We start from the raw sequence: 21,443 nt of genomic DNA on the forward strand, positions 1-21,443 counted from the left end.
GCAGCTCAGGAGACTCCCCAGCTGCTGTGAGCCGGGGCTCCCAGCACCCTGGGGCTGCCTCCAGGAGGCTAAAGTTCTTTGGCTCTGGCGGGCCACCCCTCTGGTGGGCTGCCCCTCCGACCCCGGGGAGCAGGGCCTTTCTGATCTTTTCCAGGTTACCTTGAGTAGGAGAACTGCCTCACTGGGTCCCTTTGTGGGTTCTGTCTCTTGTTTAGTTAGAGTCCTTAGCTTATGAGTTTTTATCAGAGAGCTCCTAAGACTTGATCCCTTCATCTGCCCAGTTCAAATCTGAAGCTCAAATCAGGGTTCCTATATTTTAGCTTATTCATTTTAAAGTCTGAGCTATAGCATGTTTTCAGGGATATGTGATTTTAGAACCGACTACTCGCCACTACATATCACAGCCTCTATAAATTTGTTGGCAGTTTTTAAAAAGTTCTCTGACAAAAATGTTAATTTCCATGCAGTTAATATGATGATGATCATTTATCATTCAACTGGACAAGTCTTCAGACTACAAATATTTCCATGTTTAAAGACTTTCCAACTTGGTAGGGCAGTCCAGAACTTGGGTTTTAAGGGAATGATCTTCAGGAACCCAGAATTCCCTCCACTTTATGATGAGGCATTAGAGTAGGACTTTAATACAGAATGTATCATCATTAGATTTTTCAGAGTGGTAAGTCCAAAATTTTGTCTCATAAGTCAAAAAATCATTTATAACTTTAAGAAAACAAGATTATAATGAATCCAGTTCATTATTTAAATTCTCGTTGGCTTCCATTAATACTACTGGATTTATGTCTCTTGTTCCATGCTTATTTGGCCATAGAGGTTCATTCTGATTTATTTCATTCAAATGTCCCTAACAATTCCTATCCTTTTTATCCCAGCACTGGAAAATAACTGAAATCATAATGGAAAGCATCATTGATAGGCTTATCAAAGACTATTAAAATCCTTTCTTTCTACAGCAAAACCAGCATAGTAAGAATTGATATTTAATTAGCAGAACTAAGTCAGCTAAGAAGGAGAGATGTATAGAAACCAGTTAAAAAAGAGATGAAGTAATTCAGATTTGAAATGGCAAAAGACTAAGGATTTGGTCTAGAATTTTAGAGATAAGGATGAATTATCTCAGAGATTAGAGAAAAGGGCATTTAGTTTAAATGACTTAATGTAAAAAATTCCACTTTTTCATTAATTATATTAAACCTCTTCTAGGTCTGTTTTGAGAACTGAAGTAAAAGAAAAAGAAAACACTCAAATTCATCTCAACTGCTTAAAGAAAAGGTAATAGTTATGTTATTGCAAAGAGCTAAAATGGCAGAAAAAACTATTAATAGTTATAATTAAAAACTAGTAATGTTCTCTTTTCCATTGATGAAGATTTCTTCACTTATGTGAAACTCATAAAATGAAAGAATGGAACAGTCCAAAGGAAGTGTCAAATCTCTGTCAGAAGGAAATGAAGACTCTTGAGACCAATGAAGAATACCAGGCATTATTGCAGGTATTACAAAAGTGTAAGTGGGAGGATTTGACAATATCTAAGAAAGTAGGGGAAAGATAAATGACTGGAATTTTATCACATATCTGTTTGATACTCTACCAGTTTGACCTAGAAAATAGTGCTTCCCTTCTTGAATAAACTTATTTATCTCAAATCCTTTTTCAGCAAGATATCATGTATACCTGAATTTAGGCTACAGTAATTGACTAATGGTCAGGTGTGGGGTTTTTTTCCCCTCCTTTTATTCCCTTAAATATATAATATTGTTTTCGATTCAAATTATGGGCTTTCACAACTAATACTATAGAATTTCAGAATCCTCTTTCTTTCACATAAATTTAATATGCTATTGGCTGTAGTGCTAGTAGCTGCCAAAGTTGACCCCAAATCATTTTTGTTTGTTTAAACTGCTATAACCAAACAATAATAGCAAATTATAGCATATAATTAATAGCTAATTCTTAGAACTAAAATAAGTTTTTACTTGTCCTTAGACTCTGGCTTCCAATTTCCAATGCTTGATCCAACTCTTTGAATGTGCTTACTTCTACTGAAACAGCCTATCAGTGAGTTAATGAAGCATCATATATTTAGAAGAACTTGAAATTTTCTTTTTCATACTACTTGGAAACATAATCTGAAATAGTGTCAGTTATGCACACAATTAGAAGGAAGAGAAGTTACAAATAATGCAAAGTATTAGATATCACAGAAATAATTAGTATGTGGAATAAGTTCTTCAAAGACCTATATCTTCCACTATCCTTAAGATTCCTTCCCATGCTAATATTCCTCAAATTCAACTTCTTCCCTTTTGAATTTGATTTCATTTGCAACAGTCTAGTCTAGGTTCTTATGATTCACTTCTATAAATAGTAATCTATAAACTGGATATTGAATATTTATTATGATTAATTTTGTAATTGAGATTATAGAAATTCTGCTGCTATGTTCAAACAAAAGCTCTATACCTTAGAGAAGACCCTTTATAAATAGAGTCCAAATTCAGGATCTACCTAGACTCACATTACCTATATTTCTGTGATAAATCATTTAAGTTTTCTTAAAAATTTCAGTTTTCTCAGCTGTAAAATAGGGATCATGGAATTTCTAACTAGAAAGGACCTTGGAAGTCTCATCCATTTACTTATTTTATATGTAAGGAGATTGAGTTCAGATAGGTGATGCAACAGCCACTGTTCTACAAATAGCAAATAACAAAGCCAGGATTTGAAGACTGATCTTGTGACTTTAAAGTATTGATGGTATTCGAGGAAAAGATTGTAGTTTGCAGAACATTTATATGTTATTTTCACCATTTGTAAACCAAAATGTGATCATATCTTAATTTACATGACAAATGTTAGTCTATATGAATTTTTCCCCAGTTTTGCCAGTGTTTTGAAAATATTTATCCCAGATCTTTGTACTTCTTAAATCCTAGTTGACCTCATCCAACAACAAAGAAAAATTTGCACAAGTATATTTGCCTGGCATAACATAAGGTGGCCAAAATTATCTCTTAACTCTAATAATATAGTTCACAAAGTGTACTATTTATTCATCTGTAAAATTCATTCAATTCCATAAATATTTATTGAGCATGTATTATGCACTGGGGTTATATATTGAATGAAAAGCAGCATGGTATAATGAATAGAGGACCAACTTTTGTATCAGAACAACCTGAGTTCAAGTCCTCCCTCTGATACATATTGACTGTGACTCTTAGGCAAGCCATTTATCTTGTTGGTGCCCTCAGGCATGTTTCTGAAACCATAAATTGCAGAAGAGTTACTGGTCTGCATTCTAGTATCAGTAAAAGGAAAAGTTCTAGATTACAAAATGGGAAAAATGGAATAAAAATAGTTTACAGTGACTGTGATCATAATGGGCAAAGTAATACTTGCATTATTTGTTATTGCTTAGTGGTTTAGAAGACCATGTTTGGCAGCAGTTTCTATCAACTAAAATGCTTGGCTCTTTTTTTGATTTTGACCTGAATTATAAAAGCCTGTATTGGGCAGTACTTTGCAGTTAGCCCTTTAGCTATCATCTTATTAATTTAAACCCTTTGTTGTATCCATTTCTACTAATCAAATGAACTTAAGAATCAAATCTAATGTGAGTTGTCCTTATGAAGCTCTTACTAACTTCAAGTTCTCGTGTGTTTCTTTTTTTAGTACTCACAAGACAGCTATCTGACTTGCTTTTTTTCAATTTTTACTACACATGCTCATAAATGTTTATTTTTGGACTTTCTCTTTTTAAAAAATTTGGGAAACATGGGTGGCTAGGTGGCGCAGTGGATAAAGCACCGGCCCTGGAGGCAGGAGTACCTGGGTTCAAATCCGGTCTCAGACACTTAATAATTACCTAGCTGTGTGGCCTTGGGCAAGCCACTTAACCCCATTTGCCTTGCAAAAACCTAAAAGAAAAATTGGGAAACATTTGCCTATCTCTAGTTTTCTGTCACCTTTCCCATTCTCCAAGATTCCTCAAAAATGACTGGCACATCTTCAAGTTCATTATAATGCTGGTATACAATTTATTTGGACTTAGAACTAATTTAAATTAGCTCTCTTTTCATTTATCATGGATGTCCTCATTATTGTTTTCTTGTCAATTTGCGGGGGGGGGTTGTGAGGAGGAGAGTTTTTTTTTATTTTTTTATTTTTGTTTAACAAATGGGAAAATTAGAGCAACTGAGGGACAGGGGAAGAAAGTGCCCCAAAAATCCACATTATTTGTTTATTATGGTTCTGGATAGATTAAATATGCCCCTTCCAGTGCAGAAATTGAAATTGACAGTTCAAAGAAGAGATTTAATTAAAGGATTTCTCATGTGCAGTTCCTTAATTTCCTTGACCACCCAAAAACTTTAGTCTGAAAATAGAAAGTATAGGATTGCCTTCAAATATTTGAAGTCAGTTGGTGGAAAATAGGTTATGTTTACATTCATTCTTTGTAGCCCTAACATGTTGTTACTCAATCCACACTATACTGTGGATCCACAAAATTATCGAAATTTTCCACTGTAACTTTAGATCTCCAAGCATCAGAGAGCTGAGGGTGAGAGATATAGGATAAAAATGAGTGGAGGAGTCCATTTTTTATGTTTATTGGTTTTTAAGGAGCAAAGGCATTTGCATCTTTTGTAATAAAGGTTGTGTAACCTAGTTCTGATCCTGAAACTAGCAATCAGGAAAGATTTCCTCACCAGATACTCAAGTGCAACGATCTGTTCTGAGTTATCAGTGGCACCAACTTTAAAAACAGAACACCTTCCATTTGTCAGCATCTTCTGATGCTATGTTCATATTTGCTTTTCTTCAAGGACTGTAGCTGCTAGGCTGCTATAATGTAATTCTTGAGGAAAGCTCCCACAGTAAGAAGCAACAGTATCATCTGTACTTCTGTCTAGTAGAACAGTATTTTTTATGCTAGCAATCATAGATAGTATAAATCTTAGACAATTCCTCTGCAACTATTCATTATCGTTTTTATAGACGATTCTTTAGTCCCCTCAATTGTATCACATTTTTAAAAAATTATGTAATTCACAAATTTCGTCTAGTAATATGTAACCTGTGGAGAAAGCTATTCTTGACTAGTGTTTTGCTTTATTTTATTTTTCTCCTTCTAATCTAGGAAGAAACTGAAAAAGCAGTGAAAGCCACAGAGTCAATAAATGAGAATATTCAGGAACTTCAGGAGAAAATTCAGAAACTCGAAAGTGAATTGGTGGAAAAAGAGGAAAAGGCCAAGAAGGTATTCATAATAAAATGTATTATAGGACCTTGGATCCTGAAGGAAATCTCCTTAGGTTAACACAAATGATTTAAAGATATAATCTTGACTATAACAGTAGTGAAAGAATAGGGATTGAGTTTGTTAGCTACTCTGATATCACTTCCCTGTACTCAGTAGGTTTGCCTCTGGAATCAATCCCTTAACTTCTCTTTAACTCTTAGGATTTAAGGTACCAGCCTATCCTTCCAGCCTAATAGTATTACTTTACCAACAGTCTTTTCTGTATATCCCCATACTAGACATTCTACCTCCCAGCCCTGTGCCTTTGCACTGGCCATCTTCCTTGCCTGGAATGCTTCCTCTTCCTTCAAGATAAGCCAAAAGTTTCATACTGTCTTTATCTTCACCTACTTAGCTATTTGTATATACTTGTATTTATTCTCTTTCTTCTTCTTTTTTTTTTTTTTTTGTACTTTTGTGTCCTTGTCTCTCCTGCAAAGTGTAAGCTCCTTGGGAAAAGGGTTTATTTTATTCATTTTATTTGTATCCCTACCACCTAGCCCAGTGCCTGGCATGTAATATATTCATAAAACTACTTCATTTATTATGTATTGATTACATCTACATATTTCCCCTCTCTAGGTACTTCAGATAGATGGTACCAAGGTCCTTTCTCTTCCAGAACTCCCCAAGAAAAGTATTAATGCTCCAATACTTCATGTAAGTATCTGTTTTTCCTTTTGTGAGTAAAACCAGTTATTCTTTACATTATATCTTATTTTTTTTGGAAAATTTTTCTTTTTCCTTGTGAATAACCATCTATGTATCCTTAGCTAATTCATTTCTAAGATATAAATTCTAAAATACAATTTAATTAATTTTTCTAACACACCTCCATGTACCAAAGCAAAAATCTAGGAGAGCCTTTCAGTATGTTTTTTTTTAGGTTTTTGCAAGGCAAACAGGGTTAAGTGGCTTGCCCAAGGCCGCACAGTTAGGTAATTATTAAGTGTCTGAGACCAGATTTGAACCCAGGTACTCCTGACTCCAGGGCTGGTGCTTTATCCACTACGCCACCTAGCTGCCCCGCCTTTGAGTATGTCTTAAGAAACATCCTTGAAAAATATGGCTGATACCTAATTTCCCAAAAGATAAAAAGGATCTTTGATTTAATGAATAACGAAGGCAACTTTTTTTAAGGATCCTATGAAGAATGACAGATAATATAAGAAACATGGGGAGAAATGAAAGCAAAGAAATTCCTTCCTGATTGGGAATTTGTTCTGGCTTCTGCAGTCAACTATTCTCCAGATGAATGGGGAGCATAACGTTCTAGAGGACTATGGCATGATCCCAAGGGATGTATGGTCTGTCAGTTGAAAGCTGAGAATGCATTTCATCCTATCTTCCCTAAGATAACCCATCATGAGGTTCATCTCCAAAACAGCCACACCTACTCTTTACCCATTAAAATTCAGTATTGCCTCCCTACAACCCTTCCCTACCCCCCCCCCAATTTCTAAACTGAATAACCTAATCCTTCTCTACAGGCTCACAGGAGAGCATAGAATGGAGTATTACTGACAGAGATATCATTTTTTTTAACATTGGAACTAGTATATTAACTGTCAGTTCAATAGATGAGACCTAATTTAGGGGGGAGAGAGAGATCCAAGAGAAACAACTGTGAGGACATCACCAGGTTCTCAGACTCAGGAGAGCAAGAAAGGGCTTAAATTTTAATTCACAGGATACTGCAAAAGTTTCGTAGGTTACCGCAAAAAGTTACAAATTAATTCACAGAATTCTTCAGCAAGGTAAAGAAAGTAAGTTCTTAAGAAGATAGAAATTCAATAAAACATGGAACCACTACAAATTGGGCTGGTGGGGGAAAAAAAGGACAGCTAAATATAGGGAGAGTGCGGTAGAGAAATAATAGCTATAAATTAAACAGCCAGACTGAGTAGCTAAAATAAGCACAATTCATCAATTTGGAGAAAGTGAGCAGAACTCTTATAAGGAGTGTAGCCCACCTCCTGGGCAGGAAGGAGTTAGACCATGATGGGACTAAGAGCAGCTTAATGTATGATATAAGGTTATATTTCACACCTGCTGAGTGTTGTAGAGTAGTAGATTCTTTAAATTCTCAAATTAAGGTTAAGAATTCACTCTCAGTGTGACTGGGAGTTAGGGTCTTTGGTAATTTGTTAAAGACTTCTAGAGTCATAGGTAATTGCTTAATGTTTGATTTTAATTTGGGAGTCCTGAGAATTAAATCAATGTGATTTCTTTATTATTTTTTTTGAACTCAAAATACACTAATTTATACAAAGAGAAACAACAAGAGAATTGGACATAAAATCACAAATTTTCATTATATACAACTTGAATTTTTTTAAATAATAAATTCAGTATGCAGAGTCTAAACTTATGTTTCTTTCTGAACCACTTCTATTCTTGAATTGTTCACTTCTATTCTTGCTTTGTTTTCTTTTTTGTTATTTTGCATTGTGATCGCTAATTGTGTTACAGTTTATTATAATACAGTATTTAAATACTGTGTTATAGTCTTAGTAAACTTCATATAAGTGATTGTTTTTCATAGTGATGCAAAATGCACTGCAATATAAAGATTTGTGAAGACAGTCTTTTTTATTTGTATTTCTCTTTAAAAAATTAGTCTATTTTGAGGTAACTTCATTTTTAAATTTACCATCTATCTTTTGTCTGTGTTTCTCTGCATTCTTATGCCACAGGAGGAAATTCTGAAGAGCATCCCAAATCAGAAAGATATTCTAAAGGATCTTCATGTCATGAATAATTCAACAGAGATGAAGAACATGTTAACTTTCATAAAAGAAGCCTATGAAAAGCTAGAGGCCTCATGAGTTCTTGTATGTAATGGTGGACAATTTAACATTTATAAATCAGATAAAATGATTCCCTTTAATGGTCTTTAGATATTATAGGATAAAGCTATCATGAGAATTACAAATCCCCCATTCATCACAAGCACTTTCTCCTTCTAAAGGGAAATCCAGAGACCCTCGATCGGAAATTACCAAGTCTTGGTGCTGTAGTCTTCCCATTCCACCTCTTTCCTGATATGTGCCTTAGGACTGGACACCTAAAAACCAACTTTTGTTCCACTACTCTGACTTTTCTGGACCAGAATTTCAACTGAATGTAATTCAATTATTTTTAATGCAAGGATCAATCAAATAAAACAGATAGGATATAGGACAATTAATTTGTACTTTTAAGAAATGACTGAACTTTCAGTGTTTGATCACTTAGAAATGGAGAAGCTACCCTCTTTTTTTTAATTCCCTATTTCAGTGCTAGTTTCCTCTTCCCCTGGCCTTCCTTCAAGTGAGCAGTCTCAGTTTTCACTGACCATCTGTGTTTTTGGTAAACTGGAGAAACCAGGGACTGTCTAATGGCATCAGTATTTTATTTCTATGAGTGTGTAGTTACTGATCCCTTTTTTCCCCTCTAGAGATTAACAATTCTTTTTCTTTCTAATATATGTTTCTATATTAATATAAAACCATGTCTTATTTAAAATCATAAATGCTTAATATAGGAAAGGATCTTGAAAATCATCTAATTCCCTAATTTACAGCTTAGAAAAAAAGGTGTTTTGTGAAATAAATGGTTAATAAAAGAGAACTGAATTTAAAGTAAGACATGATCTGGGTTGAATCCTGCCTACCTAGGTGGTAATCACAAGCAAATAGTTGAACTCTTTGAGCCTCAGTTTCCTTATCTGTAAAATGGGGATAATAATACCTGTGGTAACTCTTTCACAAAGTTGTTGCAAAGATCGCTTTTATTAGATGTGCTTCTCAGCTAAAGTTCTGAATCCATTTGGGAACAATGTAATCATGTATGACTACAAAGCTATATAGTCAAAAATAGTCAATAGTTTTGTGTGTGTGTATATGAAATGTCATATCAGTGTGATTCTATGAGGCATACTGCTCAGTATTGGAGCAGTGTTACCTAGAGAGGGACATAAAAGCTCACTTCAAGAAGAAGTTTGACAAAAAGTGCCACCCTACCTGGCACTTACTGTAAGGAATAACTGATAGCTATGAGATGAATGAGACTAACACATTTCATCTACTACTGAATCAAATTTCTATTTTGATCAAATCAAGCAGTAGTAAGTACTTATCTACCATGTGCCAGATACTGTGCTGGGCTCTGGAAAGAAAAAGGCAGAAACAACACAAAACAATCATGTACAGACAATATAAACTGGATAAATTAGAGATAATCATAGAGAAGGGATTAGCATTAAGGAAGACTGGGGAAGGCTGTTTGTAGAAGGTGAGATTTTAGGAGACTTCAAGGAAGCCAATAGGTAGAGACTAGGAAAGGGGAGAATAATAAGCATGGAGGATAGCCAGTGAAAAAATAGAATTAGGAGATGAAGTATCATGGTTGATTAACAGAAGGCCTGTATCAGTGGATCTTGGAAGTGTTTGGTGGGGTATTGTACATAAAAAGATATGACGGTAAGTAGGGGGTTAGCATTTGAAGGACTTTAAAAGCCAAGTAATGGGTGGTTAGGTGGCACAGTGGATAGAGCACTGGCTTTGGAGTCAGGAATACCTGAGTTCAAATCCGGGCCTCAGACACTTAATAATTGCCTAGCTATGTGGCCTTGGGCAAGCCACTTAACCCCACTGCCTTGAAAAAAAAGCCAAGTAACATTTTATATTTGATTCTAGCACAATGGAATCAAAGTTTTACAAGAATGGTACCCGACTATAAAGTCTAGTTAGAGCATCAACCCATCCAAATAATGAGTACTGTAACAGTGGTAATCTGAATATTAGAGACAAAGTATAAGGTATCCTATATATACTAGTTTATTATGGTTACAAACAACACCATCTACATTTTTATCTTTTATTTAAGCACTATTATCTTCTTTTTCCCTCCCAAAAAAATTTAGTTTTAAAAGTAAAGTCATTGAAGATGTGTTAAACATTGCAATATTTATTTAGCAATGAATGTAAACATTTTTAAAAATCAAATTCAATGATATATATGTAAAATGTTTTGCAAACCTTAAAATGTTATACAAATATCAGCTATTTAAGTAATAGAATCAAATAGTTTTAACTTGTAGTATGCTGCACAATGAATTAGTGAGTGAACATTTTTTAAACTTTTAATATGTGGCAAAAACTAAGTGCTAAGCATAAAAATAGAAAAACAAGAGGGTAGTTAAGGGACTTACATTCTAATAAGAGAAGATAGCATGAGAGAGAATAGCTAGAAAGGAATATTTTGAGAAATCACTGATTTTTTTCAGTAAAACCTAGGGAACTGTTGACATGACCTTTGTATCAGAACAGCAGGATTGGTTTAGTTATAGTTCCAGGAAAAGGAACAAAGTGATAGTTGAGTAGGTTGTGGGTTCAGAACTTAACGATGGTAAGATAATCAGAAGAAAATGTGAAATATGTTTGGTTCTGGCTAGATATGGTGAGTCATGTAACACTTTCAGTTGGCAGAAGTAGCAGGTTTTTGTACAACGTTAGAGCCATTTCTTGGAATTTTGGCAGCTGGGGCAAATTTAGCTGAGTTAGAAGGCACAGGATGAAATATGATTCAGGGTTGGAGATCACTTCCTGAAAACCTCTTTTCCCCTGCTACCCAGCCCAGCTTTACCTCTCCTTAGTCATGGTAAGAAATGTAGGGTGTTTTGCTATTTAACTTCCACAGGTGAAAGAGGAGATTGCCAGTTTAATTACACATATATTACAAAAACAGGTTTGCCTGTGACAATTGATGCCTACTTGCTGGTATGTGAGTGTAAGACAAAAGAAATGACCCTGACTAATCATTGATCTGAAAGGTCTCCTCACCTAACATTAAATACCTAGGGGAAGGTCCAAAACTAGCTTTGACTAGTCAAGGGTCAACCTAGGTCCCTGTCCTTTGTTCATTCACCTCTGCTCATTAGTATAATGACCAGAATGGAGAAAACATTACAGAGTGGTATGGGGATGGGTATTGTATTAGATTGTAACTCTGACCAATGACCGTCACAAAAGGAAGGAACAAGCCTTTCAAACCCCATATAAGACTGGACATCGTCCTAATTCACTTAGGAAAATAGCCCTTTTCTGCAGAAAAGATTTTTAATAAAAGCTATTTTATTCACTCTGGACTAAGAATTTATTATTATGAGCTATTTATAACAGTCACTATCCTACTTCCATTGTGCCCTCTAGAAGCGCCATTATTAATAACCCTTTCTTTTCCTTTAGACCTCTTCTCATTCTCATTACAACCATGGAAGCCTACCTAAACCACAGAGGATACTATCCCATCTATCTTCTCCAGGACTGCATATACTTTTCATTCCTGCCCAACCCTCATGATTTCCATTTCACTGGGCCTAGACATACACTCCTTTTGCAAGACCCCCTACAGACATGATTCAGAAATTTCTTTGAAGTTCACCAGTCCAAACCTATCAAAAAGTTAGGTAATGCAATGAATAAAATTCTGGCCTGGGAATCAGGAAGTTGAATTTAAATCCAACCTTTTGACACTGTGCAAGTCAATCTCTGATTATCCCAGTATCCTCACCTACATTACTGAGAATAGCAACACTTAATCTCACAGAATTGTTGATATAAATGTGATGATATTTGTAAAGTGCTTTGTAAATTGTTAATAAATATTGTCATTATTATTTGTAGTAGTAGTAGTAGTAGTAGTAGTAGTAGTAGTAGTAGTAGTAATAGTAGTAGTAGTAGTAGTAGTAGTAGTAGTAGTAGTAGTAGTAGTAGTAGTATTGTCCTGGTGACTTAAATACCCATTCCCAGGCTATACTTCCACCTTTATTAAAGATTTCAATACTTGATTCATAGGTTTACTTTCTATTACAAGCCCTATATTTATGCTTAGGGAAAGTAATAAATAAATTGTTGTAATTGTTTTTCCACTACATTTCAAAAGTTTTATTAATGTGTTCTGTTTTTGTATTATAGACATTTACAGATTAATCTCGCTTCATAAATGATCTCATAACAAAGAAACATTTAAGTAAAATTAAAGATACAGTGATTTCATCTGAAAGTTCATGTAATTATTTCACATCTACATTTCACACCCTACACTGAACTCTATTTTTTAAATTAAAAAAAATATTTTCTCTCTCCCATCCCTACCCACAGAAAAAAAAATTCATAACAAATATCATATTGAAAAGTGAGTTGCTCCTCCAGAGAATACTTCTCTATTTTCAAAAATGGAGCCTTCCCAATCTACTACCCCTTGATCCAACAGCAGCCTGAAGCTTATGCTTCTTACCTAAAAAAAAGATAAAACTGTCATTTATTTTTTATTCCTTTATCAAAAAGCAAAGAGCCTTTATAGAATTGAAGGTCAAATATATGAAAGAAGATGGTTTTAAAAAAATACCCAAGAATATATAAGGAGAAAGATTATCTTTAAAAGAGCTAACATCTACTATGAAAAATATACACAGACATAAAAATCTGAATGGTTGGAAGAACACAATAAAAGTGTAAACTCATATACTTCTGAATCCAAATTTGCTTTTGTATTAAGAATTAGAACTAGATAAGAATCAATGGTGTCAGACCAAAGATCCTTAAGGTATTGAAACTTTTGTATCTTTGTCAGATCTTCAGTAGTGAATTTGTTAAACTCAACTTCGGTTGCCATGCTGAGATTTGCTGCATATTCAAACCTGAAGTTTATGATTGACTTTTGTAGTTATGCAAGATCAAGACGATATCTTGCTGTTGTTTAGTTGTTTCGGTCATATTCAGTTCTTTGTTACCCCATTTGGGGGGTTTTTTGGCAAAGTTTCTGGAGTGGGTTGCCATTTACCTTCTCCAATACATTTTACAGATAGGGAGCTGAGGTAATAAAGTGTAACATGGTGGGAAAGTGGTTTGCCCAGAGTCACATTGCTAGTAATTTTTTGAGGCCAGATTTGAACTCAGGAAGATGAGTCTTCCTAACTTATGACCCAGAGCTATCCACTGCCCTACATAGCTGCCCTAAAAGTAGCTTCCAAGGATAGTTTTCTAATAATCTATTAATAAAAATGCCTATGGTTAAATGGTATATATGTTGTATTAGAAAATTACTCATTGATTAAGTAATGTATATGGCTGTGTTCTTAGATCTGTAGTTCATGGCTAAAGACTTAAAGAAATCTAACCTTGGGAGAGGACAATCACTTTAAATTTAATTGCCTCAGTTCCACATCTATTAAATGAAATGGAGAAGGAAATGACAAACCACTGCAGTATCTTTACCAAGAAAACCCCAATTGAGATCACAAAAATTGGACACAATTGAAAAGACTCAACAACAACAATGTAATAATAACAAAGCTTGAAAGAATGGAACAAGGGTTATTTGGTGGCATATGGAAATGCAAAAGTTAAAAGGAAAAAGGTTTTAACAACTGGTTCTCCAAAAATGCACAATTCATTTTTAAATTTAACCTAAATTATTAACATTTTTCCATTATTTTCTTAAGTCTAGTCAATAAAACAGTAAATTAAACTGTGATTTTTCAAGATTATTGCTGTTTGTCCTTCATTTGTCCTTCATTCCTGAAGAAAACTATAACATCAGGGAGGGGTTGTCATGACAAGTACATGAATTGAATTTGAGTAAGCAGGGACTGTGCTAAGTCACCAACTACACTTTCTCCTACAGAGCCATCTGGATCCAGTGGTCAGATAAGAATCAAGACAACTGGAGATAGTCTTGTACGTGAATTAAGTGACTTGCCCAAGGTTACGCAGTAGATATCAAGTGTCTGAGGTTGGATTTGAACTCATGTTCTTCTGATTTCAAGCCCAGTACTTTAACTATTATGCCACCTAGCTTCCCTACATGTGTTCTGACCACTGTTGGTGATGGAAAGACTAAGCCCAATGATACCATGGAACTTTGTAGGCTGCCTGGGAACTCTTGTTGTTGCTGGCACAGCTCTGATCCCCATCTGGAGCCTTGACCTGTGTGACTTCATTGCTCCTGAGCCCACAACTATGCTACCTCTAGGTTTTATCACTTTGGTTTTCTTTCTCTCTCCACAACAGTGTGACATGCCAAGGGTGTAACAACACTGAATAACAAATGACTCTCTTATTCCCAATGGTTCCAGTACAGCACTGGAGAGAAGCCATGTTGCTTCTATCAACTTGTTGCTGCCAGACATCGCTTCTATGTATGCTCATTGAGTAAAATGTTCTGCAGCTCTATCTACAGTGCAGAATACATGTATTTATCACTAGAGAAAGCATATGTACTTAGTTGGAGATGACATTTTGATGAAATCCTTGCTGACATAGAAACACCCTTGTTATTTCAATACTTTAATTAAAATAGAATTTTAGATTACAAAAAGAAATAAAGTGGGGGAAAGACAAATGAAAGAGATCATTTTTTAAATATCTCTTGACAGAAAGAAAATTTTAAAATGAATTGAAGCAAACTCATTACTTTGTCATAGATTTTTCACCTTTACATTTAAGAGTCATTGAATGTCCCTTTCCCCCTCAATCATCAATTGATGCTGAGGAAAATATAATAACTCTATGTTTTATTTGCAAACAAAATACCAGCACTGAAATCTGAAATTAAAGGATTAGTTCCAGTTTACTTAAGTAGATAGAATTTCCTGGTTTTCTCTATTGCAAAATAAATTCTTTTGCACCTGGTTAAACCAAACAAAAGACAGTATTCAAATAAAGGCTGGCATGGAAAAAAATACCAACAGTATTTCTGAATATAGACCTTCAATTTCCTCAAATTTCATGAACTAACAAGTAGTATTTCACCTAAGGGGAGGGAGGGGAAATGGAAGAAATTCAAATTTCCCTCTGGGCTTCAACATCTTCCATGTTTGAGTCACAGGTCTGTATTTTAATTAGCTCTTTTGGTTAATGGGGTTACTTCCACTGGTTATTTTTTAGAGAGTCCTTTAATGATGAAAACAAATCATTTATTCTGTTCTGTATGCTCTAAGGAATTAGACCTTGTACAATTGCTGTGTTAGAGCAATGGAGATGTTGGAGAGGACCTTTTGCTAATTAGATGAAATAATTTGAAAACATTTTAAAAATTGATATTTCATTTTTTAAGCCTCTAGAAAAAGCAAACTCTAGCCCATGTTCTCTTATAACCCAGACCCTTAAAACTGATTAGAAGTAGCTCTCTTAAAGTGAGACCTTTCATGATAAGAAAATAAATAGATCCTTGAACTTGGCATCAAGAAGAATTATGTTCAAAACCACTTTCTGTTGCTAAACTATATGATCTTGGGTAAATCAATTAATCTCAATTAGTCTCAATTTCCTCATTTGTAAAATCCTCTAATACCATACAGGGTTATTAGGAAATATAAATGAGATAATGTACATTATTTTGTATATTTGTAAAATATAAAGAGATATATAAACCTCATTAATTACAATTATAAAATGGTGGAGGGAGCCAAAGGTCTTTTCTTAATCTTCATGTTTTGTTGACCACTCTGCAGAGGTCTCTGAAGTCCCAGTTGTCTATTCTTTCCTCCTTGGGTTTTTTCTGACATAGATCTCTCCTAGCTTTCCTACCTGTCTGAACATTTCTTCATGACCTCCTTTTTTCAACACCAATATCCCACCTTTTTGGTCCCTCTTTTCTTTCTATACTCTCTTTTCTGACGATCCTACCAAATGTCACCTGTTCATTTATCAATCTATATGGATAGTCTTCCAAATTCATCTATAAAACTCTACTTAATGCCAGACATCCATCTTCATCAGAAGATCCAATAAGCAGTTCAAACATCATGTCCAAAATGGAACTTATTATCTCCTTTGGCAAACCTGTCCTCCTTTCAAACTTCATTAATTCAGCTGAGGGCAACACAATCCTTATTGCATTACCTCTGGATTTGGTCTTCCTATTTCATTAAAAAAAAAATTCAGAGCCACTTACAATCTAGGCAACTAGATAGATAGTGGATAGAGTGCTGATTTGTAGTCAGAAAGACCTGAATTCAAATCCAACCTCAAATTCTTTACTATTACCCTCAATAAATCATTTAATCTCTCTTAGCCTCAGTTTCTTGATCTATAAAATAGGAATAATAATAAAACCTACCTCACAGGGCTGTTGTGAAAATCAATGTAAATAATATAAACTACACTGCTAAATATAAACATTATATAAATACTAGTTATTATTATTACGATGGCAATTGTTTATATTATATATTGTATATTGTATATTATATCTTGTATATTGTATAATATATTATATATTGTATATTGTATATTATATTATATTTATTATATGTATATGTTATGTGTTATATATTGTATATTATATGTTATGTATTATATTATATATTATATATCATATATTGTATATCATACATTATATGTTTGTGTTATATATTATATATTATATTAAATAATTTACTATGGAATCAATTTAATAAAAGGACAAAACTTACTTTTAATGCATTTAAATAAATTTGTTTTGTATTAACCACAATAGTATCTGAATGTAATTGAAAATATCATATTTTTATAGTATTACTATGAGTACAGTTGAAAAATATTAACATATAGAACATTTTGTTTATTCAGCATATGGAAATTATACTTTCTTTTTATTATATTAAGTCAATAGACAGAATGATTATTGTATATATAGATTTGAAGAGCCATTAAAACTGTAGCCTTCTACCCTAAGTATCATGGAGTCCATGATTCAGGAGTCACTACATCAAACTACTCAAGATCTGACCTACTATGAACATATCTTCAAACTGACTGGGAAACTACTACAAATGAGTGAGTATGTCTAGTAGTGACAAGTGAAAAGTTAGGAAATAGGGAGTCAAGGCTTAATTCTGTTGCTCACAAAGATTCAGGTATCATAATAATCTTACTTTCCTAAAAACAGGCCAAATATCTAAGTATTAAAAAGGAACATGAATTTATCATATATATATATATATATATATATATATATATATATATATATATACGTATATATATATATATATTTACAGAAGATAAACACCTTTTATAGTAGAAATCTCTTGTTCACAGGTGTTTAGTTAATGCCTAATTTATTAATTTATTAATATAAATATTTAACAAATATTTTGCATTTATGGTTCTTTTTTCTTAGTATTCCATTTTTCTAGTCAAGCATGAGTCTAGTTCAACTCAATCTGAAATGATTTTATATATATATATATGATAAATTTATATATATAGGGATTGAAACAATGAGTTCATTGGCATAATAACTCCTGGTGGAAGAAACTCCATATACCAATGTATGTTAGCCCCATCCTTGCAATACATAATATTAGAAAGTTGCTTAAAGCATTGACAGGTTAAGTGCCTTTTTAAGAGTTACGCAGCCAGTATGTATTGGGTGTGAAACCTAAATCAAATTTTCTTTTTAACTTTTATGCCAAATCCTTATCCATAATATCACAAAGAAATAGAAGACAATTGAGGTTCTAGAGCACAAGTTTGATCAAGGGTATCAATTTACTGGTTAAAATTTGTAATTTGAGAGAGGCATTGGTACTTTATGAAATGAATGGTTTTATTTGTCTGAAAAAAACTAGATGTCAACCTGCCTAAAGATAGGATTCCAAAATCACTTATGTAGGTTCCATTTATTTTTCTGATATGTCATAATGTACTTTGTCACCTCTCTCTCTCTCTCTCTCTCTCTCTCTCTCTCTCTCTCTCTCTCTCTCTCTCTCTTATTCTAAATTTTTATATTATTTTTGATTTATGGAATAAATGAGTATTTCCATAGCATAGTATAATAAAGAATATGATTGCACATGAAATAGAAAGTCTATTATGAACAACTTGCTATTCCTTTTAAATATACAATAAAGTCATGGAAATTGTTTTTATTTTCCTTTTTTGCTATCATGAGATGTAAATATATATTTGTGAAATCATTTAGTCATACACCTTTTTATCAATTCTTCTTTGGATGTTGGTAGCACCTTCCTTCATATGAACTTTTTTTAGTCAATTTAGGTATTTATGGTAATCAAAATAACTTAATCACTCAAAAATGTTCTTAAAACAATATTGCTGCTATTATATACAATGTTGTCTTGGTTCATTTTTAATTATTACATGAACAGCTATCCATGATCATTGAGCTCATTATTTCTTATAACATAGTAGTGTTCTATCACAATCATACAGCTTATACAGTCATTCTCCATTTGTTGGGTATCCCTGCTTTGTCACCCTTCTAAGATATTTAATACTCTTGTTCATTATCTATCAGTCAATTACCAAGCAGTCAAGCCCCTACAATGCACCAACTCTGTGGTGGACACTGAGAATAAAAAGACAAAAATAAAGTACTTCTCACCATAAATAACTTATAATCTACAAAATATGTGTATATATGTATATGTATGTAAAGAAAATAAAAATTTAAATGGTACATCAGAAAAGACTATAGATAATAACTGTGGCCAAAAAAAACCAAAACAATTGCCCACTGTTCTTAGTATAGTAAGGGCTAAATCTTTTACCACCCTCATGGGGGTGGGGGTGGAGTCAAGCTGTAAGGCATTCTCTTGTAATATGAAGGTTAACCATTCCTTCATTCATTTATTCATAAGTTACTAGGATGATGATATCATAAATCTAGAATTGCAAGAAACCTAAGAGACCATATGGTCCAATCTATTTTTACAGATGAAGAAACTTGACTTGTATAAGATCACATAGGCAGTAAATATTAATTCTTTCAATAGGCATTTAATTGGAAAAAATAGCCAGATTTCTTTTTGGTGTTAAGTGAATGATATCTGTTTGCTGAATAAAATAATATTAATACTGCATTCTGTATGGCAAAAATCTGTCATAAATAGTTTTTCAAATTAATCCAAAAATCTTCATAAGCCAAATATTTCTAGATTGGAAAAAAAATGTTCAAAATGACATGGACCTTTCTTCACCATTACCCATAACTTCTGATATCACTCTACCAAGACAATTTAAGAATTTGAAATAACATAGGAATCTTGAACAAGAAAAAATGTCATAAAATGATAAAAGAGTTTTTAGCTAACATAATCTAATAGGAAAAATATTTCCTTAACCTTTTCACCATATTGCTGGAAAACCATTCCTCTAAAACTACTTTTCCTTCCTTGAGCATTCACCTTAAGAACTTTGTCTTCCCAGTTTTTCACAAATACCCTGAAGAGGGATGGCTAGGTGGTGCAGTGGATAGAGCACGGGCCCTGGAGTCAGGAGTACCTGAGTTCAAATCTGACCTCAGACACTTTCTAATTACCTAGCTGTGTGGCCTTGGGCAAGCCACTTACCCATTGCCTTGCAAAAATAGAAAAAAACAACAACAAACCACAAATACCCTAAAGAAATCAAAGTAATCTAAAATCCCTCCAAAGGGGAAAAAAAAAACTGCTTTTAGAATAATCATTAATTTAATCCCTTCTATGAAAGAAAGAAAGCAGTGATATTAACTAGGTGAGAAATATGACTTTCTAAGTATGGTCACCACCTTTAATCTTTTTTTTCCTGGACCTTAGCTATTATATTTGGCTTTTTAACACATCATTCTTCAAAAACTTTCATAAATGGAAAAATCTTGAAATGACATTAGACTAGAGAAATATTACTTCTTAAAATTTTCAGTATAACTAAAAAGAAAATCTATAATAAGCTCTCACATATAGGTACAGTGCAATTTGGGTATCTTTACCCTGTGGCATCATTTAAAGTTTTTCCCAAATGTCCCACCTCCATTAGTAATTAAAGGTTAAAACTTCTGGAAAGCTGCCACACTATAGCAAGATCAGGTAAAGTAGAAAACAGTATTCTCCCATGTGATTATCTTTCCGAATTGAGGTAATCTCTTATGGACCTTGGAGACTTCTTTACCATTAATCATCCCTGTAGAAGCAATGTTGTGAAGGGAGAGAGAAAGAGAGAGACAGAGAGACAGAGTCAGAGACAGAGACAGAAAGAGAAACAAAGCAACAGAGGCAGAGAGAGACAGACAGAAAGATTGAACTCATAACCAGATTTTTGTTGGCTGAAGTAAATAACACTCTTTTCTTGGAGATGAGGAACCCTGGAATTGTACTTTTTAGAAAAAATAAAATTTATACTTAAGGAGAAAAAAGGGGGCTGTTAAAAATTCTCTAAGATTCCTTCAGCTCCAATATATATCTTATTTTCTTTTTTGACTAAAACTATCAGAGAAGAAAGTTACCTTTAGGGAGAATAATGAAATTTAATGTATAGCTAAAGCTTTCCTGGTTTTTAATTCAGGGGTGCCAGAGAAAGCCTCTCTTAGAAACATAGTATGCCATTATGCCTTCCTGACTCTATGTCCCTTCTCCTTCTGGTAGTCTCCCAAAATGGCCCTATCATGTCATTCCAATATCCATTTGCTTTGTTACCTCTTACATAGAAGATGCACACCTGCATTCCTAAGAATCCCCATTCAGTTCTCTATACCTGTAAAATCATAGATCCAATACTAATAGATTTCATGATGAGTTTGTCACAAATTGGTCCAATTTAGGAAGCTGAATGTTGTGTTAAAGAGATAAAGAAAGAAGTTAAGTTAACTGAAGAAAGAACAAGGGACTTAAATTAAATGATTTCCTTTTTCTTGCCACCATAAACCCCTCCTCCTCTAGAGGTGTGGATATTTTCCTCCTCCCTCCTCTTCCACAGACTATAAACTCTCTTCTTGTTTATTAGTCTTCCAAGCCATAGAACTGAGATAATTGCTGTTACCACTTCAATTTCAAGGGGAACTATCTACAACAGGTAGGAATTATTTAGTATTAAGGGTTGCAAAGAGAGACAATGAAAGGAAAATATTTTAAAACAAAAAGGAACAATGATAATTGCCCCTTACACAAAAGAATGACACACGTTCTAAGTACATGTATCAATGCAAAAGGTATTTTTAAATTGTTTAAAATGTTTTAAAAATACAAAATATAAAATAGTTTTATTTGAATAGGTAAGACCAGAAAAAAACATGTAGGTAAGGAACCTTTGAAGGCTCAGTCTAAATTCAAAGATAATTAGTAACATGGCATTGCAAATAAGAGTATTTTAAA

At 33.6% G+C, this 21,443-nt stretch overlaps 1 protein-coding gene across 2 annotated transcripts in view; it reads left to right on the forward strand.

Annotated features, from left to right (window-relative positions):
- Positions 1-16,489, forward strand: part of CENPQ (centromere protein Q) — a 33,720-nt gene extending 17,231 nt beyond the window's left edge. The window contains exons 5-10 of one of the 2 annotated variants that reach the window (XM_074237166.1): positions 1,225-1,293; positions 1,390-1,513; positions 5,165-5,284; positions 5,909-5,986; positions 8,023-8,160; positions 11,557-16,489. In XM_074237166.1, the coding sequence (XP_074093267.1) occupies positions 1,225-1,293; positions 1,390-1,513; positions 5,165-5,284; positions 5,909-5,986; positions 8,023-8,154 (523 nt within the window). In that variant the 3' untranslated portion in view covers positions 8,155-8,160; positions 11,557-16,489. Of the gene's footprint in view, positions 1-1,224; positions 1,294-1,389; positions 1,514-5,164; positions 5,285-5,908; positions 5,987-8,022; positions 8,950-11,556 lie in introns of those variants that run through there. The other variant, XM_074237165.1, reaches the window with a different exon arrangement.
- Positions 16,490-21,443: the final 4,954 nt, after the last annotated feature.

This window comes from Macrotis lagotis, chromosome 5, assembly GCF_037893015.1.
Source record: "Macrotis lagotis isolate mMagLag1 chromosome 5, bilby.v1.9.chrom.fasta, whole genome shotgun sequence".
Taxonomy (NCBI): domain Eukaryota; kingdom Metazoa; phylum Chordata; class Mammalia; order Peramelemorphia; family Peramelidae; genus Macrotis; species Macrotis lagotis.